A 22,341-nucleotide genomic window follows, 5' to 3' on the forward strand; every position below is an offset into this window, starting at 1 on the left:
CCTGTTCTTTTTATAGACCCTTGTATGAAATGGATACTGGCTTTCAAAAGCAATGCTCCCCTGGAAGTGATCTGGCTGTAATTCCTATGACCGCTTGTGAATGTGACTTGTGCAAGTGTAGCTTCAGTGAGCTGTCAGTCACAGTTGGCTGCTGGGTGTAAATACTACACCTGTGTACATATATCTTTCCAAGTGCCTTCAATGCAAGATAGCAGCAGAGCCTCTTTATTAATCTTTCTTCCATTCTTCCACTTCTAGTTCCTTTTCTTATTTCCTCTAACTGGTTAATCTTTTGTCATGATTTATAAGATATATTAGAAGAGTGTTTAGCTTCTGGTTATGAATTTTTGCAGATTATAAAAAAAAAAAATGCTCCTCTTACTCTGCATGGAAGGATTATAGTGAAAAACATCTCCATGGCCTGATGCAGCTCTTCTGATAGGTCAGATTTGTATTATCTCTTCGATATGGTTACTGAGCACTTCTCATTCAGTTCTGTACTCTGTTATTTGTGACTTTGTGGAACCAGTCATTTCAGCCCATGCTTCTTGCAGTGGCTGCCTAAGTACCTGTGGCAGGGTTAGTATATGCACCATGTAAACTTTCAGCCCTGTACTGCTCCAGTGACCTCTGCTTTTAAGCATTGTTGGTATTAGGTGCCTGACGCTAGTTGGGGTGCTGACATTTAGGTATCAGGCATATTCCTCTTGCTATGACAAACCAAGATAGAAGCCACTGAAAACTGACTTTAGTGGTTCTTGATGGAAACATCAGCACTTTGTGGCTTAGTTCCCTCAAAAATGTTCTCCATGGTGAACAGGACTCTTCTGTAACTGTTGAGTCTGGGTTATTGCATGTCATTCTGGGTTTGAATACACAGTTGAGGACTGGAAACACCAGGCCAGTGTTGTCCTGGGTTCACCTGTAACAGTTATTTTTCTCTCAAAGTCCCCTCATAGATGGTTGGACTTTGCTGGGAGGTGAGATTTTGTGCACCTTGGCTGGCTTGGGTAGGGGAAAGCAGGCAGGGTGATGAGGACTGGAGGTGGGACTCATAGGAAGTGAAATAGCAGCAGACTGAAAGCCAAACTTGAAAATGTTTGGACTCACTGAGCCAGTAGGTCAAGAATGAGGGGGTGAAACAAGGCTGGAAAGGGACTGGAGTCTTAACAGGGTGTGGGGGTAATGGTTGTATGAAATCTGCATTGGAGAAAGAATTTGTAAAAAGCAAAGATCTCTGTTGAAGAGGTTGTGGCTGGGCAAGGACACTGAGAATTTGAGGAGAAACATATGTTAGAAAAATGTGGAAGTGGGGAAGAAACAATATTGGCTCAGTGTTAGGAATGAAGGTATGTCTTGTGCATGGTACTGTAACTATAGCATTTGGTGGCATCTGACACTTCATAAACATGTTGTGTGAACAAGTTTTAGCTGCAGAAGGCTTAGAATGCTGGTTTCCTGGTAACTGCAGAGCTTTAGGTAGCATTCAGACAGAATTTTGTATTCCTTTCTGGCCAAGAATCCAAACAGTAGGCTTTAGGAAAATGCAACAATCAAATACATTGTAGTAGAAGAAAAATCTTGTGTCGTGCATCCATCCTTTACCACTGGTCTCAGTATCCAGCTTAATTAACAGTCATTAATTGATAACAAAAGTGGTAGTTACAGATTGGAGTTTATAGCCATAATTGTAGTATCCTTATTGCGCTAACACGATTAAATCTGAACTATTACAGGGCTCTTTTCGGCTTCAGTGATTTTCTTTTGTTTAGCTTCTTCCCTGAAACAAGATTACCTCTTGTTCAAAGAGTTTCTTTTAGTGTTAAAGCCAGCTTTAGTCAAAGCAATTACCTGAAATAGCTCTTGAAAATAGAATGTCACTCTAAATAACTCATTGACACAACTTCTTAAAAGTGGAAGTTATAACTGGCTTGAGTAAGTTCTATATTGATAATAACACAAGTAGTAAGGCATTGAAAGAGAAGATATCTATTACATATTTTAAACCCTAATGGGATAGCAAAGAACTGTATCCTTTCTTGGAATTAGAATCAATCAGTGCTGCTGTGTTGCTTCTATAAAGTTCCCAGCCAAATTCCTTTTCTGGAAGCTTTATTACACAATAACTAATGTGTTGCACAAGGCTGTCCGTATTGCCAGTCAGGTATGCTATGTAGCACCTGAGGCGATGCATGGGACTTTCATCTTCCCATATGCTGTTTTCTTTCTCAACAAGTCTCTTGAGCTGTTGCCCCTCAAAACTTTCATGGTGTCAGTGATTTGGTGGTATTACAGTGATTGAAGGTCAGACTGTCAAATGATTTCTCTATGTGTAGCTGAGACAGACCAGCTTTGGCAACTGGTGCTGGCCTAGAGAGTAGAGTGTTAACAATATTAAAATATCTGCTATTAATATATATATAAAAATATGATATTAAGAAAGGAAATAAAATAGTTAATGTCCAGGGTGTGGGATCATAGCACTGGCTTTTTTTCTGTGAAAAGGGGGCAAAGTCTGAAAACAGTCGATGCAGCAACCTTGGCTAAAGTGGGACATCACAGCTACGTTCAAAGCAACACAAGAGCAGTATAAATGTACAGTATATGAGAGAAAGCAAACCCAGTCATGGTTCAGAAGTAGGAGACAGTCTGCATTCAAGCAGGTGTGTACTTCTGACAAAGCCTCTGACAGCTGGCTTACTAATTTTGTTTTTGCTCCCACGAAATGGCTATTCCTCTTATGAGGGAAGGCTAAAGGACCTGGTCATGCAACTGGAAAAGATGAGGAGGAAAGTACCATTTTGTGCTGATGTTAACTTGCCAATACTTCTTCAGTAGCTGAAGAAGCCTGTTTGGATGTGTTGCATTATGAACTCTTTCTTTCACAGGAATCCCTAAAATGCTGTCACAAACATTAGTCCTTTAGCAGGAAAGGCTCTTGAATTAAAAAAAACATACTTACATGCTTAAGGAGAAACATGTGTGCAAGTTGAGCAGTCCTGTGTGTTCTGCAAGAGGAAACTGGAGCTCTCCTGAGTTGAAAGTATATGTGCAGCCTAATAGTAGATACTTAAATTGTAGCTGATTCTTCTGTAGAGAGGCTCTTCTGTGGTGTTGGGGCCTACGGCAGGAAGGGAGATATTTACAACAACATTGTACATAGCTCTTTAACCCAGCAGGCTGCCACTTCTAACAGAAAATTGTTTTTTTGCCAACACATTCATGGTACATAGGTAGACATGGAGAAGGGAAAGGCAGAGTAAATAACTTGTATTTCAAATAAGCCAGAAGAGTATCACACCCACAGGGTGTGCAATCTAAATACTTAGACTGCTTTCTGTATGCTGGTATCTTCTGAAATTATACGAGTGATCGTATCTTTCTGTATGCAAGTGGTTTGTTTTAGAAAAATACTAATTTAATGTGAAGTTGCTTTTCATTCTGGTATGGACAGCAGTATGGGGCCACCCACTACATGAAAGACATTGAGGTGCTGGAGTGTGTTCAGAGAAAGGCAGCAAAGCCTGTGAAAGGCCTGGAGCACAAATCCTATGAGGAGTGGCTGAGGAAACAGTGGCTGTTTAGCCTGGAGAAAAGGAGGCTCATGGGAGACCTTATTGCTTTGTGCAACTACCTGAAAGGAGGTGGTGGTGAGGTGGAGATCAGTCTTTTCTCCAAGTAACTAGAAAAAATGGCTGCACCGGGGGAGGTTTAGACTGGAGATTAGGAACAATTTCTTCACCAAAAGGGTTGTCAATCATCGGGACAGCCTGCCCAGGGAAGTGGTGGAGTCCCTATCCCTGGAGGTATTTAAAAGACGTGTAGATATGGCACCTAGGACATGGTTTAGTGATGGATTCAGCAGTGGTTGGACTTGATGATCTTGAAAGTCTTTTCCGATCTAAACGATTCTATGCTCATCCAGGTAATACTTGCAAGCCCTGGTCTTTTACATCCTATTTGGCCTTTGGACAGCAGAGCATGGATAGCATGATAATGGAGAGCTGTCAATGACAATCCTTGCTGAAACTGTTCATTTTTCTGTGTCCCTTATAAATGCCGACTGATGTGTCTGGCTCATTAGGTGTACAGGAGATGATTTATTTTAGCCAGCTTGCTATACTGGAAGGGTGACTGTGATTATAAGCTTTTCACTGTTCTCAGACTGTATCATCAATTGAAATGATGAGCTGAAAATCTCGGACTTTGCACTATTGTTCCTGAATTTTATTTAGTTACAAGTGAAAAGATTGCATGACGTGTGGCATAATAGGTTGCTAATGTAAAGAAAAGAGAGTTGTGACTTTTTATTGAATCTCAAGTGACTTGCAGGTACTCAGTTCAGGTTTATCTAAACCAACCACATTTTCCTAAATGTTTTTGTACTAAAATAGTGCTGCAATAATACTGTCAGCTGTTAAATCTTCATCAGGCCGTACTGAATCCCCCTCGTCAGGAATAACATGCTGTATGCGTTTGAGTGGTGTTTGTTGGTCTATCTCTGGAAGGCTTTTATCTCTTAATATCTTGTTTCCTAATCCTGTTGCTCTATCCAGTAACATTTCATAGCTCTGTCCACAGCTGAGAGACTTTGATCTCTACCATGGCAGAAAATTCTGTACTACTTTTCCCACAGATGCAGTTTCTGTTATCTCTTTCTGCTTTCTCTGTCGGTTTTGAAGCTAAAAATGTGAAGGTACCTATGTAAATTTTTGTAAAACTGAACTGTATGACAGACTTTTGAGTGCTGCTTCCCTTTTCAAGGTGCCTTTTGCTGCTTTTATGTCTTTTTTCATTCTTCCAGCCTATTACCTTATTTTTGTGGCCATTTTTCTTTTCACTTGGTATTTCAATTTTGAGCATGGTTGTACTGAAGCGAACTACATAATCCATAGGATTACTGCTCTTCATCCATCCCACATATTTTAAGTAAATTTATGTTGACCAGAGTGTCTAATTTCAGAGTTATTTTTGGCAGTTTGAGGAGAATCCATGGATTTATGGCCATTTATTGAAAGGTATTTTCCAAAGTATATATCACATCAAGGTTCTTGAATATGATTTCAGTGGGGAAGGATGGGATTTTTAGTTTTCAAGGCTTGAGAAACTTCCTGTCACAGTCTGCTGGTGCTTTCTCCCTCCTGCATTTTTAAGCTGAAATATTCTGAGCAAAGGGGAAGTGTGCATTAAACTGCTTTTGTCTTAACAGACAAAATGTCTTAGCATCAAGGTTTGTTGCAGTGTGTCATGCTGTGGTTCTATCACGTTTTCCTTTATAATTCCTTTAAAAAATATACTGGTCTCTTAGATGTCTTAAATGTAAAGCTACAAAGACAAGCTACAAAATGCAGTCTATATGGAAGTGCACTCCTATGATCATTGTTGTTAATGATGACTCTCACCAGTGCTCCAAAACTATGTGTGATTCAGTGCTAGCTGGCAATTTCCAAAGGGATTCAAGTAATAATGCTAGGGTAATGGAAGAAAATACTCTATAAAAATCAGCTTCAGGCATCTGTATTTCACGTTTTCCCTGATTCCTGTGTAAAACAAAAGCACAGATAGAAAAACACAGCAAATAACCCTCCATGTCTGAAAGGTCTAATACAGCCTTGAAAAACAATTGTGAAAAGGATGTGCTTGTATCTGGCTCCCCACCCTCCTTCCAGGGGAACAGGGAGAGGCACTTCTTGTCCAAATTAAGAGATGCGACGACTTCCTGCATGACTGCCACAGTATAGATTCAGCTGCACGAGTTTTCTTTAGGCAAGCAAAAGATTTTCTTTCTTCTTTCAGAAAAGATCCTTTAGCTGTTTGAATCTCCTCTGCTACAGGTTTTAACCTGAGCTGTGTTAAGCTGAGAATGTTTAAAAAGATCTTTGTTTTGTTTCCAGCTCATAGGTTAAACTGGATGTTTTTTGTGCTAGATCATTTGCTGAAATCTCATAGTCTGTGCTGAAGAACTCACTTTAAAAAGGAAAAAAATATGGGACACTTCATTTGAATTGCTCTTAAGGACTGTAATGTTTTCAGAGCTATTATGCAAATAAATTGTTTGTTTATATCTTGAAAAATCACTGTTTATCCCAACCATTTTTAGTACCCAAAGATTCTTGTACTCTTGGCATTTGAAAGGGTAAATACATTTGTATTATAAGTTGCTGTTGCCTCTAAATTTCTAAACCCCCTTTAATGATATGACCAGTGTAGAAGACTAAATTGTGTGTTTCCAGTTGTGTAAACAGAAAGGTCTTTCATCAATTTCAGCTGCTGTACCCTGAAGTTATCTTCTGTGTTTCATTTGGTGCTTTTGTACATAGCTCTGTGTGGGTTTGCGTTGTTCCAGGATACATTACAGCATCAGGAAGGACAAAAGAGCTTTGCATTGCTGAATTCAGGCATATGGCATTTGCCATTTCTGTTACTCCTCCTTTATGCCATCAGTACCTGTTTAGTTGACAACTTGAGTACATCGTGCTTGCAAAACCATTTGTTTCTCTGTGAATTTGAATGCACTTCCTTGTAGGCAAAATACGCGCACATTAAAAGCCGATGTTGGCTGCTGGGGTTTTACAAGATCAGCTTTAAATGTTGTCCTTTTTTACTGTAGCCTGCACATGGCAGATAACTCAGAAATCCTGTTTTCACAACCTCTTTTGTTTAGTTCTACTTCCCACTGCTGTGATATTTATGACTGCATTAGAAAACAAGTTATACCCCCCAGAATGGCTGATAAACAGCTGTTTCATAAATGCCTATAGCATGTGATCCATATTGTAATAGTTTTCAGCCTCTAGGCAGGTATTGATTCAAATGTGAATTCATTGTTCTAGCTGCACTAGAGTTAAAAATAGCTTGTGTTAGTGAGCCTAATTCTCGGGCATATAGTTAGAGCTTTCAGTGTGTGAGACTTGGTTTGTTAAATACTTATTTTTTTTTATAAGAATGCAGCTATCTTTAGGCCTTGTTAACAAGAGGGGGTGGCTTCCTAGTGCGCAACAGTGAAGGAATTCATCAAACCTTAGAGTTAGGGGGTTTGTTTCATTTTTTGCCTGTTTGAACAAATTGCCAACTGTGTAAATGTATTTCCCATTTCAGTTGCAGATCGCCTGGGCTGTGACCCTCGAACACGTTTCCAGGTTCCACCAAACACCAAGCAGTGGATTGCTTTACTACAGCGAGGAAACTGTACATTTAGAGAGAAAATACTGCGAGCAGCTTCACATAATGCCACAGCTGTGGTCATTTACAACAATATATCCAGTGAAGAACCTGTTACAATGACCCATCAAGGTAAATAAAATGTAATCTCCTTCACTGTATTTCTTTTCTGCCCAAGTATTCTTTTGCCATATAAACTACTGCTAAAGAGCTCTTGGCAGTGCACAGGTGCTATTTGAAATAGCCTGTTCTCTGCTGATGCTTACATGTATGCAATGTAGCAAAATAAGCCAATAATTCTGAAAAGTTATTTTCCTGTAGCGTACATTTTATCCACTGAGCAACACTTTCATTTCAAGTGGGGATATGGGTGTTTTGGAGGGAGGAAATATCTGTGATTTCTTAGGAGCAATCTGTTTCAAACCTTTCTGAAGAAGATGATCAGACATGTAATGGAAGGTCTAGAATTTTACAAAGCTGCTGAATGTGAAGAATTTTTATAGTAGTATGTCTTCAACTGGCTGTTACGGTGGGACTTTCAAATGTTAACAGTTATCAGGGTCTGAGCTTGTCTGCTTGCTTTAATGATAGTTTATGGAGAGTTCTCTTTCTACGGTGCATCTTCGAGTGCCGTACAGGAACCAACAAAATTTAGGGGTTAGGAGAGCAGTTGCCTCTAAGTTGTCTAGAATAAGACTATTGCTGGTTTACAATGATGCTAAAAATCTGGATTTCTACATATTTCTACTTTTTTAAGACTGTGTCTAAAATTTCTCTATTACTAGTGAGTTACTTTAGCTGGCAGGAATCTTGCATAAACATTTTCCTTGGTTAAAAATGATGTTCACAATTCTGATAACTATACTTTTCATTTTCCCAGAAGGTGGGTTTTTTTTTCGATTTGGAATTATTTAGCTTAGTCAAAAAAGGAATATTTCTATATCTGATGGCTGGCTGATTTTATTTTATTAGAATACTTTCCTTTTTCTTTTAAGCTTCAGGGATTGCTTGGAAACTGGAATTTCCTAATTATTTCTCTGCATATTGTCATGCAGAATTGAATTCTTTTACTGAAGAACTGCTATGTTTGCTTCTTTCTCTCTTCTTTTTACATGGGAAATGTCTTGTGGCTGTTTCTGGTTTAGTGGGGTTTAACCTTCCCAATTCTGTGTACCACAGGAATTTTCCAGGGAAATTTTGACCTCTGTTTAGCAATTCAAAGGCTGTTGACGGTCCAGTTTTATCTTGGGTACCTTCCTAGGACATTTTTGCAAGTAATCTGCAGGCAAAAAGTCCCATATTCTAGTGTAACACTTTCTATCACCTTCTTTTTGTGGTTTTTGCCACTTCTCTCTCTGCTGGGGTAACACCCTCCTAAACTCTCAGCTCTGGTCTCTCTTTGAAATAAATTCCTGTATGATTGTAAGGTCTGCAGTCTCTGCTTAGCAATGAGCTGTGGCTTCTCCGGTGGCCTCTGGAATACCTTACTATGGCAGGAAAAAAAGACCACTAATAACACTACAGCTCTAGCATTGTTTGCCCTGTTACATGTTAAATTATATAAAGGGTTTAATTATAACTTCAATACCTTCTTTCTTGTAATGCTGTTAGATTAGGCAGGTGCTTTCATAGCAGTGGGATGGTTTCTGTCTCTTATTAGGAAATCCTAGTTCACTCAGTGTTTCAGCTCTGATGACTGGTGTGTTGCCTTTGAAACTCTATCAATAGGTACAGTGGTTCTGGTAGGTTGAAATAATGTCTCAAGTTATAAAACGTGAGAGCTGCTGTGGATAAAATGATGTCTTGTAAGGCAGCCAGGCAACTGTTTCAATACTTGATACTTGGGGAAAAGCCAATACTGTCTTCAGCATGTGGACTTCAAAATACTTATTCATGGCAAGCTTTAAAAAAATGTAATTAGTAGAGATGATGTATATTGTATCTCTGAGTATTTGAGATACTGATGTTTAGCTGCCAAGTACTCAGTCCCAGGTATATTCTATCACTGGTTTGGGCTGTAGGCACTCTCTCAAAATTAATATTGATTTGAAGTGTTCAAACTGGGTGACAGACTAAAAGTAATTACCTAGAGCTGAAGTACCACCTTAGCACCACACTGTAATGAAGAGGAATGTCACTCCACAGCTTTTGTTTTGATTACATTAAGGTCGTGTGAGGGATCTCCTCAGCAATCTGCGCTTTGCAGAGCTTCCTATAAATAACTTCCTGTTTGCTTGATGTAGGAACTGCAAGTGTGTGTAACTGAGATGTAGACAAGTCCTTCTTCAGTGTTAGCCTCAGTGCAGGGAGGGTTTGGAATTCCACATTCCCCTCAGAATTATTCCAAGTGGAATATATATTGATGAACCTATGCTTATGGGATGAGCCTATGCAAACAAACGTGTGTAAAGCACACGTTGAAGGCACTCTCTGGTCTTCCTTTATCTGTTGTTTCAACCGTATCACTGCTTGTATGCTGTTTAGGTGGTGAAGACCACATCATCTGCTACTTGAATATTCTGGTGTGCCGCATCTCTTCTGTTCGGGATTTTCTTTCCCTGAAAGTTGGGAGGAGTTGACACTGTATCTGATAGCTGTTCAGCTGTTGATTGAGCTGAATGTGTTAAATAGGGTTGATACAAAATGAAAATGAAGGTGAGCCACCAAGCTGGTCTTACTTCTGTAAGATGTCTAGTGGTGTGCAGTATTCATCTTTGTCTTTTAAAAACACATTCTTCACAAGACAATTCTGCAACTGTATTATGATCACCGGGTTCACAGCTCTACATTTTGTTTCCACAGACAGGTGAAAATGGACCTTGTGTCATTTTATATCACTGTAATGTAATTTTTATACTGCTGCGTACCAAGTCTTAGGAATATTCTTTCTGCCTGGTGAAGCAGAAAGGAAAGTGGCAACTGCTGGTAATGCACACTCTGTGAACTGCACACTTTCCAACTTTGGTATTTGCATGAATTCCACTCACCTGCTTAGGCAATGTTTCTGCTAAAAATAAGCAAAATATTATATAGCTTTGTGTGTTGCCCACCTGCAGAGATGTGATTCCCTAGAAGAGCTCAGTAAGCACTTCTCACCTATGGGATTAGTATTCTATCCAAGTTATTTTATGCTTGAACACACATTTGAAAATTTTAATCTTACGGAAATTTGTTCATGCTAAACATATTACTTGGCAGAATATAAATTCCTTCTGGTGGCTAGATAAGAACTGTTGCTCTTGGACCAGTTTATCATCACCATGTCATATGAACAGTTTCTATTGCTAATACCAGAATTTACCTTTTCTTGTGTGAGAGTCCAGTAAGTCTCTTCCCCTTCGACTTCAAGTTGAGTTTTAAAGTAGGTATTGACCTTAAGGAGTTGGTGAGCTTTGAAAGCAACAACAGAAATCTGTTGTTACGAGTTGCAACATTCTTTTCTCTGTGTATATCCTCCTATGTATTACTGTGTGTGTGTAAATAAGTTTATTTCACATGTTCTCGTAGATGTCCTCTATCAGCCTAAGCAAAGGACATCTTTCCCAGTATAGGTGATGTTAGACTATGATATCACTGGCAGGAAGGTAATTTTATGAGTGGTTTTGCTTGCTACTTCTGTTAGAGCAGAACAAATATTGTCTAATGTAAAAAAGAGCCTGTGTGGTAGAGAAAATATGTAGTAGCTGTCTCCTTTATAAACAGTTATGGGAAGAGGAAGGAAATGCAGTTAATGTGTCTGGTGGAGACAATCCTGTCAAGTACAGAATAGTTAAATTTGATGTTGAACTTCTCTATGAAAATCTAGACTTTTATTGGGATTTATAGAAAATAAGACAAAGAAGCCTCTAAAGTTAAAATTTCATGTTCAAAGTTTATGGAACAAATATAGACAGGAAAAGATAAATACAGAAGAGAGTGTCAAAATGAAGTTACTGGCTTCCAGTAACTACTGTTTATCAGTACTGAAGAAATTTCTTGAAATATTTAAACAAGTTCTAATACCTTTTTCAGAGGATTTACCTGATACAGGTAGATCTTTTAAAGTCCTGAACAAGCTGCAGGGATCTCATCAGTGTCAATCTCCATTGCACTTCTAAAGAAATGACACCTTCATTTTCTGCACGAAGGTGTTTGTTTCTTGGTGTGCACAGAAGGTGACATTCTGCTGTGGTACTGTGGGAGAGCTGCCCAGCACTAGCTCTCAGAAACAGCTTCCTCTCAGGGGGAGGATTTCTCATGGCCCTGTATTCACTCAAAAAGCACACTAGCACAGGAAGCAAGGTCTCTACTAGCTTTGAGCTCTGATAAAACTGAATGTATTTTATGTGGATTATTTTAGGTCACTGGGTCAGAGGCAGGAGGGACAGGAAGGAATTTGGAGTTATTGCCATCTAATGGCTATTTCATGTTCTTGCCCTAATTCGGAATGGGTAGACTGCAGATACGAGCAGTTGAAATGCCACTTTCTTGTAGCACTCTCACTGCATACAGCCAACCTCTTCCTCTGCCGCTTGCCGTTTCCTCACAAATGTCTCTTTATATAACTAATCTGAGCTGGTGCGTGAAAGCTGTGGCACTGCGGATTATTTTGCACGAATGTGTGCTGATGAGTACTTCTGCTCTATACCAAATCCACTGCAAAACTTTCCTTGGATTACTCAGATCTACTTTTAATCCACAGCTCAAAGCCAATTTTTTTGTACATTACAATATTGTTGTTTATAATATTTATTAATTTACTCTGGCATACTAGTGAAAAGGAAGGAGAGATGAGTCATTAAAGTTGAAGCTTGAAAAAAGGCAAAACAATCAGTAGACTAACCATAGTTTATGTATCTTTGATCACTTTGTTGGTTATATTTGCTAATTGAAAATATGGGAAACAAGTGTCAACAGCGTTTTAGTTTATCCTGTTTCCCAACTGTGTTTCTTGGAGGTGTATCCATCAGGAAAATCTGTCACACAATAGATGGAGGTGTCTGACACTTCAGTATGTGGAGAGGAGCGTGTTTAAAGCACAGATTCTGGACCATAAGGAAGCACTTGTCTCTTCAAGAGAAGCCAGGGAAAACCCTTTACAAAGCTAACATAACCTCAGTGCCTTGCAGAACTTCTTCCTAGTGTTTCTGCGTGGTACATGCCTCACCCACAACTGAAATAGCAGCTAGGCTGATTTTTTCCTTAGCCAGCTGAAAGGGTAATTAGTTCTGTGACTGTGAAAAGGCCCACGGGACTGTTAGTGACTGTAAGTAATTACATTCTTTTTTTTTTTTTTTTTAATCCAAAGTCTGAGCTCCAGCAGCTGAGTAATTCCTAAATTATATAGATTTGGTGGAATCGAATTTATGATACTCATCTATGAATATGCTATTTATGAAGCTCTAAAAATATTTTGTAGTGTCCTTGGGTAAGGCTCTCTTGCCATTTCTCTTTCATGCTTCACTGAATTTGTTTGGAATGACTTTCCAGATTGATGGATCTGTATGGAAGTTGTCTGTAGATAGAAGAAAATACCAAGAGCATGACAGATTACCCTTCTTAGAAATACCAGGGTTTTTTAGCTGCAGCTTCCATTAGTGAGAATAAGAACTGCTATCCAGAAATAGCAAAATGGAAGCCACCTACTAGCACTTGTTCACACTACAGAATGCAAGATTATGGAGACTTCTAGTATCAAACTCCAAGTATGTCTTAAACTGATGAATTGACCAATATGTCTATATTAGATTAATATTATGGATTAATCAAGAATGTGACAGTGTAACCAGTTATTAGGTGTTAATCTAGACCTAAGGTTTTGTACACTGTTCAGAAGAATATGTGAAGAAAGGTGGTTCTCAAATAAGCAGAAATATCTCTTGAAGATAAAGACATTTCGGAAATGTGTGAAACTGTGACATGAGGAACATTTTTCAGTTGTGTGTTATGTGTTAGGATTATACCATATCCCTAGTCAAAACTTAATGTGATTCTTCTACTCCTTACTAATTTGCATTTGTTCAAGCTTTGAATATAAAATTTGGCCTACTCTGTTAGCATACTAATACCTTAACAGTAAAAGTAGTCATTAAATAGGACTGCAAATGCAGTTTACTCACCATAATACATAGTTAAATGCTTGTAAAACTATATGAACAAAAGAAAAAAAACTGTGCACAGATTGTGGAAAGGGATGATAAAATGATAAATTCCTTTGTACTGAGTTTGTGGGGGGTTTCTTATTCTTCCATCATTAGTTAAGTGGAATGTTAGTTTCCTTTTCAAAAAAATTGAAGTGTAAGTAGATGCAAAGAAGCATTGCTAAAAATGTTGTGTGAAATGTCTCTAAAATCATTGTAACATCTGTCTGCTTCTCCCTTATCTAGGCTTGGTTTTCCCTAGTGTAAAGAACCCAAAAGGTCACATGTATTAAAAATACATATAAATATATTTCCCAGAAGATAAAAGTCCTTCTACAGAAAGGGAATATGTGATATAAGTGGAGTGATTAAGACAGTCAAAAGTGAAGGAGGGGGGCATGGCAAAACCCAAATCCATTGTCCTTACCATTTTAAGTGAACTCTGCTGCAGTTCTGGTTCCAGAATATAAATTTTCCTTTTGAGTGCTCCCTCCTTCTCAGCCCAGCCATGAATCTGTCTTCATGGTGCCCATCAGAAGCGGCTTAGAGAAGAGGTGGGTGCATATTGTAACTTAATAGAAGGATTTTAATTTTTCTAACAGCATTTAGTGTAGTATGACTTAAAGTAGAAGACAAGGAGCTGTCTGGGTGAGACTGATGAGAGGAAATTGTCTGCAATGACTCTGAAGTCTAACACCTCTGTTCTACATACTAATATTATATTGTAATAGTCTATGATTGTATCTTTGAGAAGACTGTAAGTGTTGGTTTTCTTGAATGGGGTGTGCTGGGTTAGCAGAGGCAGCTGGACCTTGTCAAGCTTGAGGAAATCCAGGGACATATATGTGTGTGATTTGGACTTGTGAATAAAGCAGGATTTAGCTGTGACTCCCTGTTTTGATCTTATGCAGATTTCTTGTGAAGAAACATCTCCCTGAGTGTCAGAATGGAGCAATCGGGTTATGAAATAATCTGTTAGCAATTGTAATCTAAATACAGCCCAACGGTTTCCTCACCTGATTTTGTTATTTAGCTCTCCTTTTAGGAACTCTTACTCATGGTAGCTTATAAAACTGATCAAATACATTGCAAGAACATGACAGTGAGGCGTTGTTTCTTGTTTAATGAAGGGGCATTAGAAAGATCATTACTGCTTCTAAGATTATTATTTATCACCTATGGACTTAATTTAATGTGCTACAGGCTAGCACAACAAGAATCTGATTAGGCTTCAATATTTGTTTTGAAGTTAACTGTCACACCCATCTTTGGAAAGCTACTCCTGCTGTTTCTGGTTTTCTAATCATATGCCTCCATCCTATGCTTGTTTTTCTTAAAGGAGCAGAACTTTGTGGACATCCATCACATGTTTATGAGCATTACAGCAGTACATGGTACATTGCAAAATCCTGAGATGTATGTAATCATATTTAGAGGGTGTAGGGCAGTGTCCTTTCTTAGCCTGGCAGGATAAAATCTGTTGAAGCTCTTTGCCGCAATCAAGGAAGCGTTTTGAGTGTTCTTCAGACACTACCTCTAAATTGACTGTATTTTGATTGCAGTTCCTCACTGAGCTTGGAATACCTACTTCTCTGTCCTCTGAAGGAGACAGCCCAAATTCAAGTTTTAACCTCAGAAGATTGATTTTTTTTTTTTTTTTTTTTTTTCCTTAGATTGTTTTGCATAGGTTTGTGTAGCAAAGAAACTTGTGATTTCTGCAAATACCTGCTTCATGTTTTGGGATACTTACTTGTCCAACTGGTTGTATTTAACTGCGTCATCCTCTTTTATGTAACCATTTCATATAGCGTTGTCCTTCACAATTTTTCTCATTGTAGTGTTCTAAGATCTGCTCTAGTGTATGACACTATAGAAAATAGGCATCCTAAAGTTAAATGTTTATATACAGAGGACAATTCAATTTTCTTTCTCAATATAAAGGCAACAAGAAGACAAATGTTTTAAAATTATATCCAGTCTAGTTTTAAAATTGATGTATATTCTTGGCATTAAGTTGTTGCCTTGTTCAGAACTAAATAACTGACATTATGGGTGTTTTCTGTTTTCAGAAGTATTAGCTTTGGGACATCTCAAACAACATATTTTACCCCTGAGATTGCACTTGTGTGTTGACAGCTTGGATGTGCTTTTGTTTACTTTCTGATTGGATCAAAATCAAAATGTGTGCAGCTAGACCTGTTTTAATTGCCCCAAAGACAAGCTAAGGCTCTTCCTCTTGGTGTCTGCTTTTCCAAAAGCCCATTTTAGAATGTAAGACTTACTCAGATATATTTTAGTCTGATACAAACCAGAAATTTGTCATGAAGAATAATTTGTGTGTTTTTCCCCTATGTTGTTGAATACTTATGGAATTTATATTTAAAAGTTATCTTCCCCAGGCTCACCTTTTCTGGCAGTGTAGCTTTGCATATAGCTCAGTATGTCTTTTCCCTTTCCCTCACCTCACAGGTTCCATGGATCATATCCTCTGTGGCTAAATCCCTTACCTTGTAGAGGTAATTCTTGCTCCTGCCTCTGCCCCCTTGCAGCTCAGATGTCCTCTGGTGTTTTCACAGAATTTGCAGTTGGTCTTTCAAAGCTTCATATATAACCATAATTTGTGCTTTTCCATTTTCTTTTGTTGACATTTCGGGGGCTCCCAAATTGTGTTGGAGTGGTTTCACTGTTACTTAATGCTATTCCAAGAAATCAGTCACTTGCAGTAATAGGACTGCTCCCTTTCCTGGGTACTGAGTAGTGTGTGTTGCTGTATTTTGATTTCTGACATGTATTCAGAAGTGCTTAGCATACAGTTACAGGATTTTAATGGGATGGGAAAGTCTGGTATGTGGAGATGGGCAGTTTTATTTCTAGTCACCGTTATGATGATCTAGTTGCAGTCAGGTAGGTGGTGGCATTTCAATGTCTGAATCATGCCCTGAATCCAGCCTGCAAGTGACTGTCTGCACCATTCTTTCTTTATCAGGAAGGTGGGATTTTGCTTGCTTTTTTTAAAGGAAGTACTCAGAAATATCCACCAGCAGAATTATTCAGATAAATGTGTTAAGTTTAGGTTTTTCAGAACTGAAGTCATAAAAGCATTCAGATATAATTAATTGTTGCCTGCTCTTTAAAAAGAGAACAATATTCCTGCGCAGGCATGAGATGAGCGCAGTCTGTCTGCTTCATGCTGTGCCTGCAGCATCAGCAGCACTATCAAAGACTTAGGAAATTACAAGGACTCCAGCTGAAAACATCAGCCATTAGAAAGGTCCTAACCTTTGTTATTAACCTGACAAAATTCCCACTTCTCTGCACATCTTGTTACATCAAATTAGAATAGTTCAGTGCCTCTTACAAGTGCTCCAACATTCGCCATGCATGAGATGGGATCAAAGTTTTTGCCCTCCCCGTCTGTGTGAATGTGGTTGAAGCACTGCAGCAGTTGCAGCAGTAGCAGCAGTTTGGTGCCAGGTTGCTCATATGCCCAGGAGGAAATGTCTCACCTGCCCTTGTCCCATAGTATTGACCAAACAGCTGCTTGGGCTGTTCACAAGCCCAGGAATAAAAAAATCAGTTTGGTGGTTGCATTTTGCCAGGCTGCCGTTCCCTGCATCCTCTAAGGGACAGTAGACGGATGGAAGGTGTCTGAAGTCTGCCCTTTGAACCATGCCTTTCTTTAGCTTGGTATCCTGGCCATAGTTGCCCATATTTTGAGCTTCAGGCAAACATTTTGTAGTTAAGAATCAACAAAACAAACACAAAAGAAAACAATTATTTGCTTGTGATGAGACTAGTAGTTTTTCTTTGAGATTACTTTCTATTGACTTTCTAAATGTGCTCTGTTAGAATTACTAGGAGATATGTATAAGCTACTGAGAGAGCAAAGCATTTCCTTAAAAGCTCTGCAGGAAACTTCTGGATGTTGATATTTTTTCCCATCTTCTTGGGCTTAGTGTCTTAGCTTTTAAATCCTTTTCTCTCTCCTCTCCTAAAGTATTATTACACAGATTTAATGGTTAATTGCAACTTCATTCCTTTTCATACATAGAGTTGTATAACTATCCTAATTAAACATGCACATGGTAAAGTTGCACGCTAGGAAGAGCTGTCTGGGCTTGGATGATAGCAATTACATGATTTATATTTATAGGCGTCAATATTTATCTTAGGCCTACCCTCTGTCTTTAGCTCGTCATCTATGGTTGAGCATGTAGTTCATTGGCTTTAGCTAGCATTCCAGCTTATTTTCTCTGGACACTGTGTTCTTGGCTGAGGAGAAGTATTGCTTTTAATAAGATGATGTAGTAAGACCATATTCCAACTTTTGGAAACACTGTTAAATCTTTCTATGTTCACCTGAGGGATTTTTTTTTTTCTGTTGAAGTTTCAGGAATGCAAGGTTTCAAGGTGCTTAAAATGAACGAGTCGGTGTCTTTTCCTGCCCCCAATTGTTCTCAGAAGGGGAGCTTTTGCTAAAATTATTTAGGGTGATGCCCCTGACAAAAATACGGATGAACCAAGTCCCAGTTTCCACTGAGCTTCAGTATGTTAAACGGGCACCATTTATTTTTCTTTTCTGCAGTTCTCCTTGGCTCTCGCAGGGTCAGAAGCAGCAGTAGCACTTTGGCTGTTCCCAGTTGAGTCATTTGGAATGCAAATTACTTTGCAGCCATGCCAGTGGTTCCCTTTGTGCTGGGCTTTATATAAAACGCATGACAGATTGTCAGCTTTGTCACATTTCCTGGGCAGCAGGGAATAGGTAGAGGCTTCAGCTTTTGATTCAGACAGAACGGGACTAGTATCTGAAGATATTAGTCAGCTTTGCTTTGCAGATATCTGTAATCATGTCAGAATGCTACACAGAGTGCTTCTGGCTGATAATTTTGATACTAACATAATTCCTGGTGCAAATAAATACCTACTGGGTAAGCTCAGCAGAATATGTGCCCTGGGGAATACAGTCGTTGTCTCCCCGCCTTCCCTGCCTTGCTTTGCTATCCAAACTAGATACAAAAACCAGAATTGAAGCCTAGGGAAAATACCAAGTACCTGCTCAGGACTGATCTTTCACCACCTGAGCTGCAGGGGCTTGGGGTTGCAGGACCATGTGCTGCATCTACATAGAGAATCTTGCAGGAGGTGGATCTTGTCCTGTAATTAAGTGCTGCAAGTGTGGGCAGGGACTCTCATCCCAACTGGACAAATAGAAATCAGAGTAGATTGCCTGAAAATAAAGTGGTGGATTTTTACTGTTTCTGAGCTTTGCTGCCTATTAAATATCTTGTTTCGTTTACATAAACCCAAACTCAGTACATCTCAATCTGAAGTGTCTCTGGAGAGCTGGAATACAGTGGACCTTGTGTGAATCTGTGGATACTAGTGATTAAATAAGTTATATCCATAAATTGTGTTGGGTTTTGGTTGCTTATACAAAGCTTTTGAGTTAGTGACACTCGTTTCAAAAATACTCAGAAGGAAACACTGAACATTTTTTCCCTACTTAGATGCATGCTACTAGGACAAGGCATGAATGAATGTCTTTCCCATTTAAATTTTGAATAAGGAAAAGTTGAAATTTCCTGGGGAAAGCAATTTTGGGGCTGTAGAGTATTTTATAAATTACTGTTCAAATCTTAATTTCTGAGCCTATCAGCTTTGAGTCTTCTGAGTAGTTCTGTCAGCACAATCCACACCACCAGTGCTGGGGAACTTGCTCTGAAAGCTGAGGATAGTGACTGCAAGAGTTACTATTTGGCATGGTGAATTGAAAGAGCAATGAGAGAACACTTAAGACTGTTAACTCTATTAAAGCCCCCACTTCTGAAAATTATGTAGCTGTCTCAGTCTGTCACTCTGACTTATTGTGCCCTAAGTTTCAAAGATGCTGCTCTTTTGGTTGTTCTACATAATTTTGTGGATACAATAACTTCTTAAAATCAGATTTTGGTTAAAAGACTTCAAAGAAATTCCTTGTGTTGAAGTAGAATCTCATGTTCTCTCTTCACTGTCACACGAGGTTCTCTTTAACTTAAATCCACTCTAAATCCAAAATCTCAGTCTGAAGTTGCTTGCATTATACAGCTCCTCTGTGAGGGAATGTGAACTGGAGCAAGCAGATGGAGCAAACAGATGAGCAGACTTTGCAAGCATTTTGAAAATAGGTCTTGGAAGGGGTTTTAGTGTAGGAAGCAAATAGATCTGGATGAATAAGAATGGTACTCAAGGCTTTTTTTCTTTCTGGCTTTGCTTTTCCTATAAACTTTGCTTTCTTTGAACTTAGATCAGAATTGCCCTGAGTTCAAGATCCTCTTTTTTTGAGGGGGCCTCTGCTTTTCAAACATGGGTGCTCTTTCTGCTCTACAGGTGATTTTGTTCTTTCTCAGCAAATTTTGTGGTTTGATTCTATTACTATCCTTGTATCAATAATTTTCCCTTTGGGACAGGAGGTAGTCTAGAGGCAAGACACTATGAAAACCAGATGGGCTACACGTTCAAAGTGGAGCTGATGAAGCTGACAGCCTCTTTGCGATCTTACCAAGTGTGTCTTTGTATGGGTGATAAAATCAGCACTCAAATTTCTGCCAAGTTTTTTCATTTCTCTTCTACTTTGCATCCAGACTTACTTTCACTTCAGACAGAAGTGATGTAGATAGATGTTTGCTTTCGTTGCTTCTGTGCTGGAACTGTGATGTAGAGGTCCTTGACAACCTTGGTGGGACATGAAAGCCACATAACCTCTCAGGGGAACTTGCATAACTCTCCAGAGCATCTTGCACACATCACCATGTATACTAAGACCACTCTAGCAATATCATTGAACTCATTTTCTAATGTTTTGCTGTAAGTTGCCTATTTAGGTATCCACAGCTTCAAATCTGGAATAACTGTACTTTTTGAAAGCTAGTTCAGGCTGCACACAGTAATTACAACGTGGGAAGTACTGTGTAACCATTGGTAGAGATCTGTTACTGTGTGTGGAGCTGCAGATAGTTTGAATGTTAATGCCCTAATTTGAAAATGTGGTTTTGAAGGGCAAACCACAAGTTGAGTGCCCAGTAGCGTGTTCCGTGTGCTATAGATGGCTTAGATTGAAATCTCTTAAGTTGTCAAACGGCCTTGCGTTTGGAAAGTCTTGCGTGTGATATGCCATGTTATTTTTAAATGTAAATAATGTATTTTTCTCCCCCTCCCCCTTTTTTTTTTTTAATAGGGACTGGAGACATTGTTGCTGTCATGATTACAGAATCAAAGGTTAAGGAGATCCTGAATTACTTGGAAAAGAATATCTCTGTCCTGATGGCAATAGCAGTCGGGTCCCGTGTTCCTCCTAAAAACTTCAGTCGGGGCTCTCTAGTCTTTGTGTCGATATCATTCATTGTTTTGATGATAATTTCTTCAGCATGGTTAATATTTTACTTCATCCAGAAGATCAGGTACACAAGTGCACGTGACAGGAATCAGGTAAGGGCACTCCTCTTTTGTTTCTCTGAGTTCTGGAGGGGATGTTTCTGTGTACAGTAGTCAATAGAGAACAAATAATGTCCATCAAACTAGTGTTCACAGCCTCTTTGTTCCAAGGCAGGGCATGTTGCTGGACAAGGATTTTTATATAACAAAGTTATTCGGAGCAGCACCAGTACAAGATCTTATCACATGACAGGAAAGGATAGAACTGAAGCAAAATATTTGCATTTTGATGAATAAAAGTCTAAGAGGAATTTCCAGTTCTATGCTGGTTCAATAATACATCCTGTATGTACACTGGGAATGGGCAGGGAAGTTAGGTAGTAAATGAACTTGTATAGTGGAGGAGAATGCAGAGCTAATGTTATGAATTCCATCCATGTTCTCAAAGATAGTCATTAAGGTAATTCAAAAGTTGTATAAAGGTATTTCCAAACTATAATCTGTCATGAATGTTAACTAGTGATCTGTGTTAATTTTCAGCTTTATTCAAGATTACACTTGATATGGACCACCCAAGCCTCCTGGTCATGTATTTTAAGTAAAATTTAGTCCAGTATGCCTTTTTTCCATTTTTTCAATTAATTTAAGAACTGAATTAGGTATGGCCATGCTTAGAGATCTTGACTACAGGAAGTCATCAATTCAAATACAGATTAAATGGGAGAAGTAAATGTTTTACTAGTGTGGACTTAATGGCACACTGCCTCCATAGTGTGCCTTGGCTTTTACTGAGAAGGGTCAGTAAGCCTCAAGAAGTCCACTGTGCTCTCTGTGCCTGTGTTTCTCTGTCAAGGCTAGTTTACAAAGCTGCTGACCTCTAGCCAGTGTCACCCCTCTTTCCCCCAGAGTACAGCTAATATACAGGAGTTCACTGTGAGGAGGTGCTTTGGTGTTTTGTCAAACTTAAAACAAATGCAAACTTAAACCCTCAGTTGTGACAAAGGATTTCCTTTTTAGCTTCTATAAATAGTGTCTGATGCTGCAGGTCCCATGGGCATCCTGTAAATTTTCCTAAGGATGTCATTCTTAAATGACCACACTGTAACCAGTACTTAGTGTGGTCCCTTGGGGTGGTGAAAGTTTAAATATAACTGTTACTCAATGAATGTCTGTGGAATATTAAATTGGGCCTTCTCTATCCCCCTACATGGTTCTAGGCTTCTTCCAAATGTCCATGTTTCAAAACAGTTGCTCCATTGGGAAAGGGCTTTTATGACCTTTTTTCTTTCTTTAGATTTTTACAAAGGTCAGGAGAAACTTGATGAAAATTTTATGTGGTTTAAAAAGCTGAGCTTATTAAATTTTAATAAGAAGGTGGCGACAGCTAAAGCTTATTTTTAAAGAGCTTTGAGAGCTTTCATGGAGAGAAGGCTGTACTGTTAGTGATGAAATAACTTGGTTTAGACGATGATCTTGTTTCTAAGTTATGTCGAGGCACACTTTAAAAAAGAAAACCCAAAAACATCAAAACCATGCTGTGTTTCGTAGATAGTGCAGGTGGATATTGGTGTTTCATGTCGTTGCTCTTGTGCGCTTCTGCCAAACGTACGCAAGTCTTTTGCATGTGGTGGTGGCTTTTCCATCAAGATAG

At 38.9% G+C, this 22,341-nt stretch overlaps 1 protein-coding gene across 2 annotated transcripts in view; it reads left to right on the forward strand.

The window, feature by feature from the left end:
• Positions 1-22,341, forward strand: part of RNF130 (ring finger protein 130) — a 42,233-nt gene that overhangs the window by 3,300 nt on the left and 16,592 nt on the right. The window contains exons 2-3 of one of the 2 annotated variants that reach the window (XM_010021877.1): positions 7,099-7,293; positions 20,494-20,744. In XM_010021877.1, the coding sequence (XP_010020179.1) occupies positions 7,281-7,293; positions 20,494-20,744 (264 nt within the window). In that variant the 5' untranslated portion in view covers positions 7,099-7,280. Of the gene's footprint in view, positions 1-7,098; positions 7,294-20,493; positions 20,745-22,341 lie in introns of those variants that run through there. The other variant, XM_010021878.1, reaches the window with a different exon arrangement.

This window comes from Nestor notabilis, unplaced genomic scaffold (assembly GCF_000696875.1).
Source record: "Nestor notabilis isolate BGI_N333 unplaced genomic scaffold, ASM69687v1 scaffold13639, whole genome shotgun sequence".
Taxonomy (NCBI): Eukaryota; Metazoa; Chordata; class Aves; order Psittaciformes; family Psittacidae; genus Nestor; species Nestor notabilis.